Consider the following 21,733-nt stretch of genomic DNA (forward strand, 5'->3'; position numbering starts at 1 on the left):
TTTGGGCACTTTCACCTTCTTCTAGAGTGACTTCCTTCTGAAGTGAAGCCCTAAAACAGATTAGATAAAACGCATACTAAAAGTACCAGTTTCTTTTCATTGGGTAAACAAAGGAGGCCACAATGTGCAGGTCATTTGTAGAATCTCCCTTTTAGATGTCTAAAGACAGGTGAAGTGAATCATACCTGAAATACAATGAATAAGTTCCTAGCTAAATGTGAACTCTCTCCATCGTTGAATCTATGCCTCAGTGTTCTTGTCTGCAAAATAGTTGAAATGCTTGTTAATTTTCTACTGCTCTCAGTTTGTCAGGTTTGTTTCTGTTGAAGATCTTGGAAGCAGAGTCTATCTTACTAGAGAGTATCTTGCCATCCATATCTAGCTTCACTCTTATTTGCTCTGCTGTATATCACTGTAATGCAAGTCAGAGGATTAGAGACCTGTGTGTGTACTGGAATTGAGTGTATCATATATTGTGGTACACAATGAGAAGTCAGCAGCTTGCTTTGGTTTCTATTATTCTCAAGCAGCTTATCAGTAGCTGTGCAGTTCTAGATGCAAGAAGTAATAGAAAAAGTAAGGACATATTGCATTTCCTATAGTCTCATACTTCCTTTTTAGCTCACCCATCTACCTTGACAGACAGCATTTGAAACATTATCTTATGCTTTTTTCATGGTAGTTGGGTTTGTTCCCGTCACTAGAAGAACTGGTTTACACAGCCTCTGAATTTGTACTCCTATTTCTGCCAAATGACCTCAGCTCTTGTAGAGTAAATCTTTCTTCATTATTGTAAACCAGATTAGGAAACTGATGTAATTTAAAAATAAACCAGAAGAACCAATGGTTACTTACCCATGTCAATTCCTTGGTGCCATTCCTTGCACAGGGAAAAGTGCTGTGAATCAGTGGAATGAAAGTAACCCCCTGCCTGTGAACAACCCACAAGACTCTCTATGCCATGATGTACTTCAATGCTTCTTACTTGTAACAGCACTGGGCTCTTCCATTAAAGCTCTGCCTTTATATGCCAAACACCCGAATCTTTTGGAATGATGTCCAACTTCTCGGGGTCATAAGGTTTGTACTTGCACAGTACTCATGAAAATGCACAGGCTAATCTAACAGAGGCGTGATGGAAGCACCTATGGTCTTATCAAACCTCTTCCATATATCTCTCTCAGAATGATGTACTTACACATAGAACAATTCCTATTGACACACTGTTCTAAGTTTCTGTCCCCAGATGCCATCCTCATATATTTATTTACCTTTTACTTTGCCATTTATGGTAGTTCACTCATATTATATTGGCCTTTGGTGTGTCTTTGGGTGGAAGTTATTTGTACTGAATTAATTTCTTTTCTACATCATATTTAGCTATAATCAAATACCAACTGTATTTAATTCTTTTGTTCATATTCTTTCTGATACTAGAAAAATATGCTTTAATTTGTCTCAAATCCAAATTAACTCATTCTGCCTCTACTTGGAAGAGTCATGTATACATTTCTTTGAGGATTAATCTCTGTTACCAATTTATTTGGTCTTATGGAGTTTTACAGCAACAAGACACATTTACCTACCTATAGGAAATCATCTCTTGTGCAAATATCTTATTCTAAAAAGTCAAGGCTTGTAACAAGAAGCAATATAATTTATTAGTTAAGTGATTTAATCGGATAAAAAAAAAGTTCTCGGATGCATAAACTCCTATTCACATATAAAATTGAATCAACAAATATACTTCAAGCAAAGTACAGATATTGGTCTCAGTTCAGTTTCATTATTGTTAATCACTGTGACTGTCTGAGAGAAAAAGATAGTTAACAGCTGTGAAGCTGCGGGAGTTACTGCTAAGGATAGAGGTGATAAGGTCGGTAGCCTCTACTGGGTAGAGAGAGAGGGACAGATTATTATCCCCTGTGGAGTCATAAAGGTTAGCAGAAGAGATACTGTGAGGAAAATCACATAATGTGAGATAAACCAGACTTCTTACTGAGCTCTTGATATTATGATTTTTAGTATCCAGCAGAATAATAAACATTATATCCAGGCTCATCTTCTGAAAGTTAACAGATACTATGAGTGACCACTATTGCTTTGAGATGGAGGAATGATGACAAAAACAGACTCTTGATTTGTAGTGATGAGACCTTTAAAAGCATACAGTCTGACCTCTTTCACCAACACTGAAGCTCTGTTGTCTATAAATAACTTCTTATGTAAAGGCATATTGATGTCCATGCTACACTTGCTATAAAGACCCCAACCACCTGACTCAAATCTCAGAAAAAGATAACAGAAGTCACTCAAACCTAAGATGAGGGCAGAGAAAGCAAAGTTTGTTGAAAGAGGGATTTTGTGTGCTTAGTTACAGCATCTGGTGAGTGATGGTAGATTCATGTTTGTGGCCACGTAGCCATCCAGAAATACCAACTCTGGAAAGCCAAGATGCTTTTCAAAAACTTTCTCATCCAGAATGATTCCTGAGAGCCTCTGTCCAAACAGGTCAACATTTCCACAGAGACCTAAAAATAAAGGAAATTAGAATGAAAATGTTTATTTAAATTCTATTTCATACAAGTATTACAATACAGATGCTGTCAAAACACTAAGAAATATTTCATATGCAGCATTTTATGAGGCTTAAAAGAGCAGCTCAATGAACATCTGACTTTATCTCACCACAATGTCAATTTATTTTCTGTGCTATTACTGCAGGTGATTATGTAGTCATGACTATATACTTCGACTTAAGTAGAAGAATGGGATACTTCACTATTCAAACGTACATTCCCTGTATATTAACAGTTGTTCTTTCCTGGGTATCCTTTTGGATTAAAAAAGATGCCACACCAGCAAGAACAGCATTAGGTAAGTTGTTAATAGTTCCTTTCTCTGCTCTTTTCATGTAGTTCCTCCACTATCATTTGAAAATGTCAGCTTCCTTTCAAAGACACAGCAAGATATATACTCTGGATTAATGCTACCATGTCTTGCAGACCTGGATATATTTATCATTGAAGCCTTTGGTTTTCTGCCTTTAAGAGGGTAATTTAAAGTAATCTACCCCAGCCCTTTGGAATGACACTGCCACCTATTTTGCATAATATTCTAGAATTAATGGCTGTCTCTTTCTTCTCGCTATGATATTTTGGTGACATTTTTCAAGAATTAATTAATTGCACTGCTGGCTTCCTTCTCTTCTGAAATGCTTCCCCACAGGATATAATGTCCTATGCAACCTGAAAACTGTAGGATATAATAACATTAACTCATTCAAGATGTTTTAAGCTTGTACACTTGAAGTTAAGCTCCACACTAGGTGTATAGATATTTTTCACAGGTTGTAGAGGAAAAAGTTGCGGGAAAGAAAAAGTGCTGTAGAGAAGAAGTGCTGGAAAAGGTTTCTGAGCATCTTATTTGTGTCAGGACTGTTGTGTGCATTTTAGCATTGTTCTTTAGGATACACTCAGAAACTTTGACCATTTACTCTTATGTCTATATGAAAACCTGCAAGTTTTGCAAGCTCCAAGGGCATAGGGCTGTATAATAGCCAAATACAGGTGTAAATCAGAATTGAAGGAAAAACAAAACAAAACAAAACAAAACAAAACAAAACAAAACATTGTACTCCTGAGCCGCAAATAACTAAATTTTTTAGAAGTCTAGGAAAAAGGGGAGGTTGTGTCAAGGTTTAAATGTCTGTTTTTAAGAGCAAATGTTAGCATTCCTAGTTATTCACTGCTTATTCCTGCTGGAGTTTCTCACCATCTCTATTTAACCAGCTAGACCCTCTGTATCATTTAAATACAAACCAACAAGCTATTAAATACTCACCTGCCCAATATTTGGACAGAAATGGATAGGAAACATTTGTAAGAGAACCTGAGTCCCCAGGTTTGAGAGGGTGATACTGCTGCAAGGAATTACTGAAGAATAAAAGCTGCAAACAAGCTGAACCTTCTCAGAGGTCACAAGAAGGCAGCAGGCATGGTGTCCTCAAGGGCTGCTGTGTACTCACAGGTCTTCATTTAGCCACAGGATAGAAAAGGCCATTTGTATGAACCTTTTGTCTCTCCTCAATAGCTGATCAAGGGCCAACAGTACTTTTAATCCTTTTCCACCCAAATAACTAAGCCTTTACCAGAAATGCTTGTTACTTCTCATGTGAATCCATTTCTGTTAGCTCCCTTCCAAACACCAAAGCAGAGGCACAGTACTTGATCTCAGGAGGAAGACAACTTATTCAACTGTGCAGCTTATATACAGTTCTTCAAAAGGACTTGTCCTGTTCCTGTCTGTCCCTCTCCTGCACTAATAAATCTGAGCAGCCACCAATTTTAAGAGTACTGTAGTTTCCAGTAGAAACCCCCTGAAGGCTATGAAGTGAAAAAAATAAAAAATAAAATTAAAAAAAATGGGAAGTGTTAACAAGATTTTGAAGCCCATTCATTTTGAATGAGATTTTAGCTGCTATGTCCCTTGAACTCTTACAGAAGTCACTTTCTAAGTCCTTGACTTATGGAAAAAAGCATATGGCCACCTATTCAGGGTGTCCTAAGGCATAGGATAAAAACCTTCTTCCTCCTAAAACTTCTGTTTCAATAGCTTAACTTTCCACTGAATGACAGAAAAAATACCATATCCTTACCGTATCCTCTAAGTGTAAATTCCTTAATAACCTCAGCTTTATTTAAGCAATTAAGCTGTATGGCAGCCATTCCTGCTATCAGTCCTTAGGCACCTTTCTAGGTGGAGGCTATTTCAGCTTTAAATCTTAGCAAGTGACAAAGGGCATCTTTCAAGCCAAGAGCAGCTCAGTGACATGGAGCTGTACAGCAGAATCAATAGGAAGAAAAATCTCAGAAAACCTATAATAAGACAACTGCAAACAGAGATCACTGGTTCATATTTTACAGATAATTCTGTGCTAAAACCCATTTTTCATGAGGTCAGCACAAAATCATAATCTCCAGGATTTGCTCCAGAAATTTGTAAAACTAACAAACATAGACCATTAAAAGCCATGTGGCATCACATGGGTCCAGTTTCATGAGGTAATTTTCTGAGAAAGGAATGTTCAGTCTTCATTCCCCTTCTGTGAATGCCAAAGTGCCTTTACACTGTGGCTCTGGCTACATGATGTACCCTAAGACTAAGAGTTATTCTGTGACTCCCTCCACTTCCTGGACTGTGTGAAGATGGCCCAAAGGTGAGGATGGAGCAGATGTGCATTCGCCTGTTGCTGGCTGAGTAGACTTGCCTCTAGTGACCAGAAAATTGAGCAACAGGCCTTTAGCATACTTCCCTGCTGAAGAACTTTCTTCTTAAATTAGATGGCTCAATGGAGATAAGGAAAGATTGGCCACGCTCTGTCTTTTTTAACTAGGAGTGGAAAGCCCTATGTGTGTGCAGAGAGTCACACAACATCAATTTGGTTTATCGTTCATAATGCTTAATTTATTTAAGAGAAAAGAAAAATGGGAAGAAAGGTGTCTAACAGATTGCATTACTAATTTTCTGGAAGAAGCGTTCATATCCTGTCCCTGAGGGAAGTTCCCTACACCATACAGTTCATTTTTTCAATTAATTAGACTCAGATGTAGGTTAGAGCTCTGGTCACAACAGTGTTATTCTCCCTGCCTCACCCCCATAACCAGCAGGAACTTCAGAGAAAAAATGTATTCATATATTGAGGTCATGAATTGAAATGTTCCAAGGCTGTATTCAGTGGTAACAGTGACTAACTCCTAAAACTCTCATAGAGAATTTAATTACTGGGCTAAAATATAACTTTTTTAATAAATAAAGTCGAATGACTACAAAATGTATGTATGTGGGTCACCTCTTTCTGTGCACAGAGTCCTGTTGCTCCCAAATTGCAAATGGCCTCTTGACTCTTGGGATGCAGTAAGCAGATGTTCCCAGTTTACTGTAGGTGTCCTTGTATAATGCAGCCTATAAATCTGTCTGAGCAACAACACACACATGCACATTTGGAGAGTGGTGCATGGCAAAACTGTGAGTAATACAGCCAAAGGCAAACCACTGAAATTGTCCCGCTAATTAGTTGAAATGAATTGTAGACTCAGTGCACCAAAAATGCCCCAAGTATAACTGCATTAATGTGAAGGACTAGCATCAGGGAAACATTTCACTCTCTGAAATTAATGAGTAATTTCCTAAGCTATTGGCAACTACTCAGGGTTACATGAAGGACAGGTTTTACCCCTTTCTGAATAACTTTAAGTAATAAGCTATTTCTGTACTGGAAAAACTAAATGCAATCAGGGATATTTGACTGAGGGGAAAAATGGGACCATAATAATCCTTTCAGCAGCACTGTCCAGAGGCAGCAAAGTGCACTTTAAGACTTGGCATCATAACCCCTTTTTAACATGCTCTTTGAGGGGCTGAGGCCCAGAGTGACAACGTGACTCATTCCAGGCCACCTGAAGAGTCAGTGGGAAAATGGAAATAGAATTTGAGTGTTGGATGAGAACTGTGTTTTGTGATCCTTGCTTATATTCCTCTCCATTCAAAGAGAAGAAAAAAAAAAAAAAATGGCTCTCTGCTGTTTCTGCCCATCTCTAGTAATCAAAATGATCTTCTCCCAATGTTCACAGTCAAGAGCAGACAGCAAGTGTCTGAAGAAAAGTTATGATTTGGAAAATAAGAGGTTGCTTTTCACAAGGATGAAGGGAATTAGGTTAAACTGAAGATTTTTTCTGAGCTTTTCCCCTGCTTTTATAAAATGGGTATAACATATAATATGACTGGGCAGTTGCTACACAGCAACTTCAAACTGTAGGTTAAAAAAAATGCAGTGGGTATCAAGACCAGCAATGTGTTGATATAAAGGAAGATACAGATGATGTTTGATAAAAAATGAACATTGCATACCATTCCATCTTAAGCTCATTCACAAGGGGAAAAAACAGGTGACAGACCAGAAATGTTGAAGAGATGAAATTTATAAACAAGTAAGGCAGTATACATTTTCCCACAAGAAAATAAGAAAATTTGAGCCTCCCTAACCAAAGAGTTTCTAACACTGATAGTCTTGCTACCTCACTTGGCCAACTGCTGTACAGTAAGCAGCTTTCAGCCAGTAATAATCTTAAATAACTGTTTAGACCAATGATCTAAAGGTTAAAGTGTTCTCATGCCTTATATATCCCTACATCATTGATCTACCAGACAATACCTTTTGATTTATTAAATAGTATCTTTGGTATGGAATTTGCCCAGAGAATATAAATGCCACAAATGGTATTCGCAAACGTGCTGCCACTCACACGTGTCTACCTGAAAATTTTGAAGCCAGATCACTTCAAATCTGTCTATGGCTTAAATATAGATTTCTGTTGACAAAGACAGTTTCACAGGACTGCAAATTTCAATAACAGACACAAAGCTCACTTTACAGCCCTTCTATCCCCAAAGTGAGAGACCTAACAGTTTCACCTGCCAAGATTTATTGTATTTGAAACCAGTCAACAAACCAATTTTTCTCAGTAGGATAGATAAAATGAGATAAGGGTAAGGTATCTAGATATTCTGTTTGGAAATGATAGATGTTGCGTATGTGCATATCTGTATATTCTGACTTATAAATAGGAATACAAAACTGTATTATCTTGTGCACCTCATTCTCCTTGCTCTCTGTATGTGTCCCCATAAGACTCAGTTTAATATTTCAAAACTTGTGTCAATGTGTCAGATTTGATAAAATTTGATAAAATTGATAGAGAGAATTTAATTATTTCAAAAACTCTTTATTTGCTTATGATCTGAGTTGGAATCCAAGTCCAATCCTCAGTTTAAATGAAGAATGATTATTTTATGTTGGATTTCATATACTGTAAAAATATTTTATAAAAAATAATAGAAGTAGAGATCTGTTTCTTTTACCTTTAGATGTTTCCATCTATGTGCTTAGCACTTACCTCATGTCCTTGCCATAATTTGAAATGTGGCACATAATCCAGAAACTGTGACTGCGTGTGATAATATTAAGCTTTCCTTTCCCTGAGGTTTTGTATTCTGATAGCAAAATGTGATTTGTTGTCAAAGTGATGGATAGTATCAGTTTCAAAAGGAAAAAAAAAAAATAAAGAGAGAGGGAGAAAGAGAGAAATCTTATATCATTGTTGAATCTTTAAATTTAGTGGAACTATTGTGCTTCAATCGGTTAAAATTGGTCTGTAGCCACTCAAAACTCCAAGACCTGTAGCAGTGATGTATAGACAACACAATTTGCTGGGTTGGTTTTTCTTAGTTCTCAGCTAAAGCTTTAAGGTTTTCAGTCTCGGGCATAATTCTGTCAGGATATCACATTTAGGCTTAAGAAACAGACATAGTCTGAGTTGAGGACTTTTGTACTTAAGTACAAAGGCCAATGGCAATTTTTCTTTCACTTCTCCACCTTTCAGTCCATATGCAGCGTGGCAGCTGGTTGTCATTACAGATACCTACAAAATAGTTCATCATAGTGGCCTGTGGCCACTAACACCAAGGCCTGTGGTATGGTCATACAAAAAGTCAAATTAACTTATAGTTAGTATGGGCCAAATCAAGGCTAGTGAGCCAACATCTTTTGCAGCTGGACGTCTGTGCAGTTGACTACTGTGGTGAATGGTTACCTATGGAGATTGTCTCTGGAGCTTTTAGAAGCATCAGTTAGCTCCAGAGCTGTATTTGAGGGGTATGGAGACCTGGAGACTTGTAGCTGGATCACGGCAGCCACATATATTGGGAAGTGGCATAGCTGAGAGGAAACATATATTTTCCTAATATCTTTTAGATACAAAATACATTTACAAATTCTAAAAACATGTCTATGCTGAAGTTCAGAAATGTAATTGCAGTTCATATGTAGACTGAAGTAGTAGTAGTAATTTAGCGAAAGCCACAAAACCTCAGAGAAAGTTGAAAAAAAAAATCTGTAATACTCGGGCAACTCTTTTGTACTATTTGTGCTGTTACATTTGTATTGACAGATGAACTGGCTAGCTTAAAGTTTGCATGTAGTACAGTGGATGCTCTGGATTCTGGTGCAACACAACCAAATATTGAGGTTACATGCACTGAATAAGGGAGTTTCCCACTTCCTACCAGTATTGTTTTGATCTTAGTTATTGGGTGGTGATTTTTTCAGCAACATTTTTTCCCATTTCTATTTGCTATTTGTTGTAAGAGAAGGTCTAGGCTCAGGAACTATTCTGGCTCTTCCAGGAACTTTCTGATGATTTGAATGGGGAGGGTTATTCTTGTGAATTACTGTAGTTTCTATCAAATGCTACAAATCAAAGGTGGGCATTCTTTTGTGAAGAGAAAGTAGTCAAAAGTAATCCATAGGACTTCTTTCTCTCCAGAGTGCCATTTGTGGGAAATAATTTTACTATAGGGCATAATTTCAGTTATTCCCTGCCATTTCAAACACTGTGTACCATTGCAAAATACCACTTTAACTATAAAAAGCAAGATTACCTTACAGTTATGTTGTTTTTAGAGCAGGCTCTCTCTTGAGACTTATTTGAGTGAGAGCTTTATTTTTCTTTCCAAATCATTGAGGAGTTTTATTTTTTTTTTCTATCAGAAGGCTTGCAGTACATAACAGATGATTAAAAGCATCAGTCCAAAGCAGGAATGAAAAGACTTCTATTGCTGAGAAATGAACACAAATGATATGAATTACCCCAGCAGCCAAACAACTGACACCCCATAGACTTCATTCTAATACTGGTTTTATTGTTTCAGGATATTTCACTTTAAGTAATCCTGATTTTATTCATTATTACTAAATCAATCTAAGATGTGATGCTTTGTACAAATTGAAAAGGCTATTTCTATTAAGGTTACATCTGAATTTTGTCTGTTTTCCCTGAGTCAGAAGGAAAACAGCAATGGAGCAATCCCAAGAAAGCAGCACTGTAAAAAATATATTTTTCATAGTCAGAGATTTGCAGCAAGTTTTTTCCCTTCCCTTCCCTTCCCTTCCCTTCCCTTCCCTTCCCTTCCCTTCCCTTCCCTTCCCTTCCCTTCCCTTCCCTTCCCTTCCCTTCCCTTCCCTTCCCTTCCCTTCCCTTCCCTTCCCTTCCCTTCCCTTCCCTTCCCTTCCCTTCCCTTCCCTTCCCTTCCCTTCCCTTCCCTTCCCTTCCCTTCCCTTCCCTTCCCTTCCCTTCCCTTCCCTTCCCTTCCCGCTTAGTACAAGATTCTTCATTACAGCAGTATTGCTGTGATGAACTCCATGTTTCCTTCTTTGTTGTTGTTCTACTTTTGTTGTTGTTGTTGCTTCTTTCTTTGCTTCTTTAATTGTTCTGGGTTCGATATCTTTTAAGCTTTACACTTTTCTTCAAAAATTTCATTTTCTCCTCCTGAACCCCCAACTCCAACCTAACTGGGACCAGAAAAAGAAGAGATGAGGAAAACCACACTGAGAGGCATGAGAACCTCAGTTTTGCAAAGACAAATGTAAACAGCTGAGGAAATATTTGTTTACAAAGTACCAGTGATTCTACTGATGTTATTTTTTTTCATTGCTTTTATACTACCAGATGAAATTAATGAATTTCCTTTAATTAATTGGGTAGACTTTGGCACTCTGTTTTATGTGTTGGTTTCCAAAGGTTATTCTGTGGCTGCAGAAAGGATGTTGCATACAATTAAAATCAGATTTCCTCTGCAGGAATTACCACAGTATTGACCATGACAACTTTGAGTACCATTGCAAGGAAGTCATTACCCCGTGTCTCCTATGTCACCGCTATGGATTTGTTTGTGACTGTATGCTTTCTATTTGTCTTCGCTGCTCTGATGGAGTATGCAACCCTCAACTACTACTCCAGCTGCAGGAAACCAAACTGTACTAAGAAGAAAAAGTCGGTAAGATGGGAGTGCTTTAATTTGTTTTTGAGACTGTATCTGGCCCTGAGAGCAGAGAATCATTCAGTGACATCCTGTCACTCATGACACTCCACTCGTCCTAGCTTTTCCCAGTTCATGGTATGATCTGCACTGAAAGCCAATGGAGAAAGTTTGCTCAGAAACTTTCCTAACTGCTCAGAAAGTTTCCTAACAGATGCATTCTGCTGACCATGAAGCAGAAGCCATGCCCATGTATTTTTTTTTCCCTCCCATTATTGTGCTGTTAGTCAAAAAGGACTCCACTGGAAGAGAGTTCATAGCTTTTTATACAATTATAGGTACATCGATGTATATTCAAATTCATATGTTATCTTGTGGCTTAACAGGTCTGGAAATATTTGTGAACTTTACAAACGAGATTTCATTTTTTTTGTTGTTTTCTTTGTTTTTTTTTTTTTTGTTTTGTTTTGTTTTGTTTTGTTTTGTTTTGGGGGGGAGGGGGGTGGGAACCAGTATTTGTTTTTAACCCTATGCACAAATGTTTCCACATACAAAAACAGATGAGATCACTTACAAAGGTATTATATGTGGTTGCATTTTTGGACAAAAAGACTCACCCAGGATTAATGAACACTAAAGTTCTTTATGTAGAATTAAAACAGCCATGTAGGAAGAATTTTCTGGTGTCCATCATAATTGACTGAGAATGGCAAGAGGCAGTATAATGAAGAAAAAGAAAAACTCAGTTTAAATGCCAGGAAGGGGAAGCAGGTTGTCCACTCAACATCACTGGAAAATCTGTGTTTGAGATCGGTAGTTGGAGAGATTGGATGCCATTTTGTGCAATGGAGGAAAAAATCAGGAAAACAGGAATAGGAAGCATAACAGGAAAAAATGTGAAGGAGGAAATTGGAAAGAGAGAAGGCTAGGTTCAAGGCATCATAGATCATGAGACAGAAATGGATTGAATGAAGTGCTACAGAAAGTGATTGAATGAAGAACTAATGCAGGAAAAGACAGAATGCATATGGAATTAGAGAAAGCCTAGAAACCCATAAACTTAGTCAATGAAAACTCCATTAAACCTCTAATAGCTTCTTGTAAAAATGCATTGCACAAGAAAGACAAAAGAAGAGTGTTACCAAAAGAAATTTATGAGACAGTCAAAATGAACTTGCTAATGATCAAACTAAAATTGCCATCCTATAGGGAGACTGAATGAAAAAGCCATTAGTATCTGTGAGTTGGATATATTTCCAGACATGTGAAAGAAGCTGAGGGAAAACATGCAACATTGATGATATTTAGGTTAACACAAGAAGAAATCCTTACTTAGCTATCGTTTGCTAAATTAAAAAAAAAAAAATGTTGAATAAAGACAAAGTGGATGGAAACTAGGTGCACATTCTGCTGAGGTTTCATGCAGCTATAAATTGTGCAGAATATTATGCTAAGTATACTGAATATTCAGTATGAATAGTTCTATGGAGAAATGCATTTTAGGGTTTATTTTAAGAAACATTATTGAACATTGGATGAATATGAAGCAATAATTATGTTTTCTTCTGAATATTTCTTTTGTTATCTTTATTTAAGCTACCTGATGTCAGTTTTGGTCATGTGATGGTAAGTATACTATTTTATTCTCTGATAGCAATGGAGGCTGGAATGTATGGTTGACTTTTATATGCAATAATTTCTGATAAAGCTGTATTGCTATGTTATGCTTTACCTTGACTTCACTATAAATATTGTTTTGCTTTTTTGATAAAAGGTCACTTTGTTTTTGGCTTTGGCAGAGGAACATAACTGCCTCTTTCTATCAGGATTTATCAAATGATTTGGGAGGGAGAAGAGAAGTGTAAACATTATGTGCTATTTCTACCTAGGAATGTCATGTGTCTGCTTTATGTAATACTACAGTTTCTCATTACATTCTAGTAAAAAGTAATAAGCACAAGACCTACCATAAATGTACATGGAGATTTAACTGAATTTCATAGAAAATAATTCATTTATGTGTATCTGTAAAGTCTTTAGCAAATTTTCAGTTGAATTTTTTTTAGGAACAAAAGTTTAGCACAGAGTTGCGTTAGTACTGTATCTACAAATAGAATTAATTCTATTCCTCAAACTTCCAGGTAACTATTTCTTTAAGTACCACTGTAATAAAATTTAAACTGAGCAAAAAATTGTGTCTCTATTTTGTATGAAATCTGTAACCATGATACATACTACAATATACACAAAGTAGGCAGAGGGCCAATTAATCAGCTGCTTGGATGATCTGTTTTTCAGTAATCAGATACAAATAAGTACAACAACAGAACCAAACCATTCTATTCACATTTCTTGATTTGTATAATCTGAACTTTATGATTTACAACTGCTAGCTCCATGTTACTAGCTCACCTTCTATAAATATTTTTAAAAAAATGCTCTTAAAAAAAAAAAAAAAAAAAAAAAAAGATTTCTGAAGTATTTATTTTACTCTATAAAGAGCTCATATAGTATTGAAAGTCTGCTTATTGATAATGAATGGCTTACAGGAGACATTGCATTTATATACTTCCTACTGCTGTCATTCTCTGGAAATAATTTTCTGAAATGTTAAGTCAATAAAGCACATTGAATTCACTTGCTGCTTCCCATCAGCAGGCAAGTGTTCAGCCACTTCCAGGAAAGCAGGGCTCATCATATGTAATGTTTTTTAGGAAGACAAATGCCATCACTCCAAATGTCACACACACACATATACCAATACTTCTTTACCCCAGCTTGTATTGCTTAGCATGATGTCATATGGGATGGAATATCCCTTTGGTCAGCCTGGGTCACCTTTCCTGGTGTACTCCCATCCTCCACGCTGGCAGGGGTTGGACGAGAAGCTGAAAACTCCTTGGCTCTGTGTAAGCACTGCTCTGCAACAACTGAAAACATTGGTGTGTTATCACCACTATTTTCATCAAAAATCCAAAACACAACATTGTGAGAGCACCTGTGAAGAAAATTAACTCTATCCCAGCCTATCCATGACACCTGGGCAGCCCATTCCAATACTCAATCACTCTTCTGTGAACAAAATTCTTCCTGATATGAAATCTAAACCTCCCCTGGTGCAACTTAAGACTGTTTCCTCATGTCCTATCACTTGTCACCTGAGAAAAGAGACCAACACACTCTTAACTACAATGTCCTTTCAGGTAGTTGTTAGACAGTGATCAGGTCTCCCCTCAGCCTCTTCCAGACTAAACAAGCCCAGTTTCCTCAGCTGCTCCTCATATGTTTTACTTTCTAGTCCCTTCACCAGCTTCATTGCTCTTCTCTGAATGCGTTGTAGCAGCTCACTATCTTTCTGGTAGTGAGGGGCTCAAAACTGAACATAGTACTCAAGGTGTAGTCTCACTAGTGCTAAGTACAGAGGGACAATCACTTAGAATCATAGAATGGTTTGGGTTGGAAGGGACCTTAAAGATCACCCAGTTCCAACCCCCTGCCATGGGCAGGGACACCTCGCACCAGACCAGGTTGCCCAAAGCCCCATCCAGCCTGGCCTTGAGCACCTCCAGGGATGGGGCAGCCACAGCTTCTCTGGGCAGCCTGTACCAGTGCCTCACTGTCCTCTGAGTAAAGATTTTCTTCCTAATATCTAATCTAAATCTACTCCCTGTTAGTTTAAAGCCATTACCCCTTGTCCTGTCACTCCACTCCCTGACAAAAAGTCCCTCCCCAGTTTTCCTGTAGGCCCTCTTTAGGTCCTGGAAGGCTGCTATAAGGCCTCCCTGGAGCCTGCTCTTCTCCAGGCTGAACAATGTCAACACCCTCAGTCTGTGTCCCTCTGTTGCTCAGGGGCCCAGAGCTGAACGCAGTACTCTGGACTTCCCTTGTCTTGCTGGCCATGCTATTTCTGATTCAGGCCAGGATGCCATTGGCCTTCTTGGCCACCTGGGCCCACTGCTTGCTGATGTTCATCTGGCTGTTGACCAACACCCGCAGGTCTTTTTCTGCCAGGCAACTTTCAAGCCATTCTTCCCCAAGCCTGTATCACTGCATGGGGCTGTTGTGACCCAGCACAATACCCAGCATTTAGCCTTGTTAAATGACTGGACACAATGGACACAGCCCATCAATCCAGCCTATCCAGATCCCTCTGCAGAGCCTTCCTACCCACGAGCAGATCAACGTTCCTGCCCAGTTTGGTGTCATCTGTGAAATTCCTAAGGGTGCACTCAATCTCCTTATCAATATTATTGATAAAAATATTAAACATAGCTCACACCAATACTGAGCCCTTGGGAATACCACTTGTGACTGGCTGACAACCAGATTTAACTCCATTCACAATGACCCTTTGGGCCTGGCAATCCATTCAGTATTCTACCTGGTGAAAATTACTTCCATCCCAGCCAGGAACAGCCAGTTTCACTAGCAGAATGCTGTGGAAAATAGTGTCAAATGTTTGCCTCACAGAAGGCTAACAGTATCCTGGACTGCATTAGGCAAAGCACTGCCAATGGGTTGAAGGAGGTAATCTTTCCCCTCTACTCAGCAATGGTGGGGCCATACCAGGAGCACTGTGTCCAGTTCTGGGCTCCCCAGTATAAGAGAGACATGAACTGGAGAGATTCCAGTGAAAATGAAAAGATACTGGAGCAGCCCACTTGTGAGGAAAGGCTAAGATCTAGGCCTGTTCAGGCTGGAGAAGAGAAGGCTCAGGGGGATCTCACCAGTGTCTATAAATATTTATAGGAAACATGCAAAGAGAATGGTGCCAGGCTCTTTCCTGTGGTTCCCAGTGACAGGACCAGAGACAATCGGCACAAAATGGAACACTGGAGGTTCCCTCTGAACATCAGAAAGCACTTCTGTACTTCCTGCAGGTGACAGTGCTGGCATAGGCTGCCCAAAGATGTTGTGGGGTCTCCTTCTTGGAGATTTTAAAAAGCCTCCTGGAGATGGTCCTGGGCAAGGCCTCTGGGTGCCCCTGCTTGAGTAGGGGGGTTGGACCAGATGGCCTCCAGTAGTGCCTTACCAACTCAGCCATTCTGTGGTTCTGTGATTCTGTGACCAAGCAGATACCATTCACCTTCACTTGGTATCTAGTCAGCTCTAGACCCTTCTTAACTGACAGAAATTAAAGCATCCAGATTAACCTAATTGTTTTATCGGTATATTTATCTTATGCCATGAGTAGAAACTTGGTAGAACAAAACAATAACAAATTAAAAAAATATATATTGATAGATGAGAATGTTTTCTTTGCAAAACCAGGGTATTTCTTTCTCTTCATTTTCCAAAATCATATGGGGGATCTAAATTTGCCTTTATACTTTTTAAAACAAAAATTGTAGCCAGGTATATAAAAAAGGTTAGTCCATGAGTAGGAAATTTTCAAAAAGCATGCAGGAAATGGACAATATATGATATAGTAGTACAGCACAATTCCATGTATACTTTAATGATAGCCATTTTTCTGTCCAAAGTGCTACAGGAATGTACAATAACCTGAGACCTTTTCCATGTGGCAGCCCATTGTAAAATTCTGACATCAGCCACCTGAAACTTTACAAATGAAAGAGAAGACCAGGACAGTGTAATTTGTGTTATCTAATCTCAGAGATAGTCATTCACAATAAATGGATTCACAATAATCTGCTTCTAAATTGGAATCTGTTTGCTGTTCATTTCACAATGTACCTGGAAGATTTTAGTTATTTACTTACACTGAGATGAATTGTGCCCAAGAAGTAAATGGCTGGATAGCTTAGGGACCATGTTCAGAAGTAGTTACCTACATCACAGACACCGACATCTGAGCAGGAGAGCTCCCACATCAAATTCTTAGCTCATATGTAATGAGATGGGTAATACTGTGGCATGCAAAATCAAACAGAAGAAGGAAAATATCCTAAGAGGCACCTTAACTGTGACCTGTTTCACATGCAGGGTGAAAGTTTTCATGTATGTCTCCACACCTTCAACAGAAGGTATATTCTGTATAGCAAGCATAGAAGGGGCCTGGACTTTCCTAGACAGCTCCCTCTAGAGTGTAAGGAGGCATGATGCAGGAGCATGTGTAGCTTGTTAGTACATGCTCATCCAGGCAATGGCAATGCTTAATACAATGGGAAGGGGAGGGACCCCTGAGAAAACACTTGGAGAAAACCACGATGACAGCGCTGAGGTCTACTTTGTCAGGATGGTGCAGACAGGCAGCAAAGCAGATAGGAGCTTTCCTAGCTTTCCTGGTGATGACAGCAGAGGAGGTGACCTTTGTGAGGGTCAGGTGACTGGCTTGATGAGAGATATTATCATAAGAAAGTACCTTTCATGAACAGGAAATGATGTGACAGGAAAGGTGACAAAATGTAAATAGCGATTTCATTGAAGAAGGAGAGATCTGTAAGTGCGAGTCAAACTCTGAGGCATGATATCCAAGTGTCCTGCTTCTGAGCATGATTAGTGCAAAAACCACTAAGGGCACATGCCTAGGAGTGGCATTTAAAATCCTGTGCTGAAATCATAGTTATCTGTTGCTAACCATATCTGTTTTTACAAATCATGGTAAGGTTAAGAGAATGCAGCTTATTTAAGTTGCCACTCCACAACATCTATATGGAAATTCTTCTGAAAAGGCATCCTTTGAGGGAAAGAAAGTTGTTCCCTAAATCTAGAATTCCTGTGGTATTGACATCTTACTCCTATCATCTTTCATGTCTCCTGTGTTTTTTCCCATGATTATCAATTGTGCATCATCCATAAAAGTTTATCAAACTGTTGATTTCTTTTTCTCTCCTCAGAATTATTCTGTACTTGATATGAGACCACCAACTACAGTCATCACATTGAACAATGCCATGTACTGGCAAGAATTTGAAGAGGCGTGTGTCTATGAATGTCTGGATGGGAAAGACTGCCAGAGCTTTTTCTGTTGTTATGAAGAATGTAAATCAGGCTCATGGAGGAGAGGACGGATTCACATAGACATCTTAGAACTTGATTCTTACTCTAGGGTCTTTTTTCCTACGTCCTTCCTGCTGTTTAACCTGGTCTACTGGGTTGGATACCTCTATCTTTAAATGTTGCCTGTAGTGGTGAAGACTGTCGTGTTTTCACACTGTGGAGGTGCAGAAAAAGTGAAGGACATGGTCAGATTCATCTCAAATTATAGAGGCCACATTAACCTTCACCATCACAGAGCCTGATGAAGAATTTTAATATGTAATTTCCTGAGAAAGAAAAATGTGGAAGAATTCTCTCCTTACTGCTATTCATTTTAAGGGAAAGATTCTTACAAAATTCAGCTGAATTTGTAGTGTAAGCAATGTTTATGAATAATTATTGTATATTAGAATTCTTACTATTCTCCCTTGGCATAGAAGCTATACACAATTCAGGCAAGGGTTAAGTATGTCATTTTTGTTCTTCATTCCCATACTTTCTTCAAAATGTTGCCATATCCCTGAGGCTCAGAGAAACATATACTGGCACTAGCAAACAAGCTAAAGCCAGTGAAACCACCCATTTATATTTAAACTTGCTTGAGCTATTTCCCGTAGGTTCTAGGAAATATTTTCCTGATGATCTCCTTGATATAGAGAAACCACCAAAAGACAGTAATAAATGTCTTTGGTGAGATTAAAACAGGGAAGCTACTCACTGCAAAGGTCTGGGATTTGTGGAATTAGCCACTTACCAAATGTATTGGTTTTAATTTGAGATGAAAAGGCAGAGTTCTAAGAACGCTAATATTTTGATATAAATAAAACTTGACTATCTCTGAGACAACTCTAGGCATAACTTCTACTGTTTTTCAAGCTTTTAACTGTCTTTTTTATGACTGGTTAAACACAGGATGGTCATTGATTTCTAAAGTACTCTACTTGAAGCAGGACAAGATTCCTGCTTGTTTGTGTCATTGTAGCAGATTACAGTTTATAGGCCATGAGTAAAAATCACTATATAATAATAGCACTAGGAATATGTGACTTTCTTCAGATTGCAATTTACTAAAAAGTGCTCTCATGCATTCCTATCTTTTCTCTTCCAAAGTTATTTTATAAAATAAAATTAAAAAAAATAATAAAAAAAAAATGAATGCCAAAGGCCATTTTAATTTCTTCCATAAAGTTAAATTTTGCAGTCCTTATTTATGTCATATATTCCTTGGATCTGACCTGAAGACTGAATACTTTTATGGGACTGTCACCCCTGGATCAAACATGGAATAGCTGGCACATGTAGAGAAGGTTGTCTTGATCTTTCCTAAACTACCAACTACATTTTAGTACAGAGGGGTATTTTGTACTTTTCAAACTTTTGACCATTGTATTCTTAAAAGGACCGTTTTTTTCAACAATTAGTTTTACAGTGTTAAACTAGATTACTTTTTTTACAGACTGTCTCAATTGTTATTAAGGAATTAAACAAATTCAAGACTAGATAGCGATGGCTTTTCACTACCCTTTGGATAACAAAACTGTTACAGAAGAACTGTTACAAACGATTAGACAGATTCACCTCAAAAAAAAAAAAAAAAAAAAAAAAAAAAAAAAAAAAAAGTGTGTTTCTTCCATACAGTATTTGGAATTTTTTTTTTTTTTTTTTAATTGTAGATGTGATTTAAGAGCAGTTCCAGCAGTTCCTTTTCTTCTCAGAAGGAAAATTCTGCAAACACGAAAAAGCTATTGCAATGATAATTAGAAGAGAAATGCTGTCATGTTCTTTGAAACATCACTGTCTGTCATTGCTGTTTCCCTGTGCTTCCAGTAAATTTTAATTAAGAAAAATTACTAATATGAAAGATAAATCTAGTTTATCTTCTGTTTTTTACTTGTCTAAAATATCAGCGATGAAAACTGAGTTTAGGGAGAGAGGGAAACCACTTCTCCAAGAACTAATGAAACTCAAATTACAAACACAGAGAAGAAATATTTGTGGGCAGTATCAAAACCTTATTTTGAAAAAAAATCTTCCCATTTTGATGTCTTGTAAAACAATAATGACCTTCTGATTTCAAAATACTTGTTGAAGCTTTTGCTAACTTTCAGTCACAAATTACTCTGTAAACTTACTACTATGTAAACCTTTGTGTCCTGCATTGGAAATGTGGCTTTATTTAAGAATGAAACTTGTATTTTCAGTAATGGAAGAAGGAGGTTGAATTGAAGTTTAATATCCTGGTCTGGAATTACATTTTAATCTATCCTAACAGCCACATTCCGCCATATTTTATAAGAATACCAGTAATACATCAAGCCGAAATACGAGATTGGAAACAATTACCTTTTGAGGACCTGATCCTGCAAACCCTCTGCACAACCAGTTGATTTAGGTGGGAGTATTTAGACAGATGAAACACAATGAGGTAGCTTCCACCATTAAATTTCCTCTCAGAAAGAGCAGTCAGTCATTGGAATGGGTTGTCCAGGGAAGTGGTGGAGTCACTATCCCTGGGGATGTTTAAGGAAAGGTTGGACATGGTGCTTAGGAACATGGTTTAGTGGGTGATATTGGTGGTTGGACCAGATTATCTTGGAGGTCTTTTCCAATCCTAATGATTCTATGGTTCTAAATCCTGAATGAGTAAAGTTTGTTTAGCAATTCCATATCAGTGAATGTCCCAAGAGTAAGTATGGAAGTAAAATGTTCCCATTTTTGATGATATGTGTGTATTTATGCACTTCTGCTCATGCCTGTCCACTACAGCTAAAAGCACACAGTCTTGTCAGTTCCTTACTTGAAAGACTAAGGTTAAGTCCATTTATATTGCCTCTTCTTTCTGACTACTTTCATAAGCAGAACTTGAAAGCATATAATTCCACTCTTTTCCATGCTCCTAACCAAGAAAGAATCTGCAGACAGTACTGGTTTCCTCTGTTATACTGACAACAAAGGGCATATTCTACTTTGTAATATATTTTACTCTGGATTTAAGTACACACACACAAAAAAAAAAAAAAAAAAAAAAAAAAGACAAAAGGCAAGTAAGGCAAGTAGCTGTAAGCTGAAATGTTCCAGAATACATTTGTCTGCTTACTCCTAGTTGCTTGGTTTGCTCTCTCTGCTTCACTGCTCTATGCTTTGGCAGCAATTGTGAAACTATAGAGGTCAGGGAAGATAAGTTTTCTAGGTTCTGCATCATTCAAAATGTAGTTATTCTAGACACCTAGATAACATCGTCCACATATATCTGTTTGCCAGACCCTTCTGTAGTAGCAAGGAATATCCTTATTAACCTCCAGATATTCTTTTACTTCCTTTGTAAATTGAAAAGGATTAACACTACTGTGCACGAGAAATATAAGAAGCACCTTTCAGCCTTCTAGAATGTTTTTGAATCAGATGATTTCATACTCATGACTTGCAATTATTCACCTACTTCTTTTTGTTATATTTTATACTTTTCCAAGGCAAGGAAGGGAAGGGAAGAATAAAATAAAATAAAATAAAATAAAATAAAATAAAATAAAATAAAATAAAATAAAATAAAATAAAATAAAATAAAATAAAATAAAATAAAATAAAATAAAATAAAATAAAAATTCTTAAAATCAACTCATTTGTATTTGGATAAGTATGTAAAACCACAAAATCAAGGAACTTCACATTGCATTCTTTCCATTCTGAAGTTACAGAAAGATTGTGAGGTTTTTTAAGGTTTTTTAGCTTTTTTTTTTTTTTTTTTTTTTTGCTGTGAGACAACCAACTTTTCCAAGATGACTAGACATAAAATCAAACCTCTTATTTCTCTCCCTTCACTTAAAAGTTGATTGACAGTGTTTTCCTGCATTAAAAGCAGCATTTTCAAGGCAATTAAGAATGTAAAAAATTAGTTTTAAGCTTAATTCACTCTTCT

At 37.6% G+C, this 21,733-nt stretch overlaps 1 protein-coding gene across 2 annotated transcripts in view; it reads left to right on the top strand.

The window, feature by feature from the left end:
• The window catches only part of GABRG3 (gamma-aminobutyric acid type A receptor subunit gamma3), a 342,220-nt gene extending 321,384 nt beyond the window's left edge, over window positions 1-20,836 (top strand). For both annotated transcript variants that reach the window (XM_084538857.1, XM_084538858.1), the window contains 4 exons: window positions 2,725-2,877; window positions 10,697-10,893; window positions 12,472-12,501; window positions 17,676-20,836. In XM_084538857.1, the coding sequence (XP_084394983.1) occupies window positions 2,725-2,877; window positions 10,697-10,893; window positions 12,472-12,501; window positions 17,676-17,954 (659 nt within the window). In that variant the 3' untranslated portion in view covers window positions 17,955-20,836. The remainder of the gene's footprint in view (window positions 1-2,724; window positions 2,878-10,696; window positions 10,894-12,471; window positions 12,502-17,675) is intronic.
• Window positions 20,837-21,733: the final 897 nt, after the last annotated feature.

The sequence above is a fragment of the Aythya ferina genome, assembly GCF_964211825.1.
Source record: "Aythya ferina genome assembly, chromosome: 1".
In the NCBI taxonomy this organism is placed as follows: Eukaryota; Metazoa; Chordata; class Aves; order Anseriformes; family Anatidae; genus Aythya; species Aythya ferina.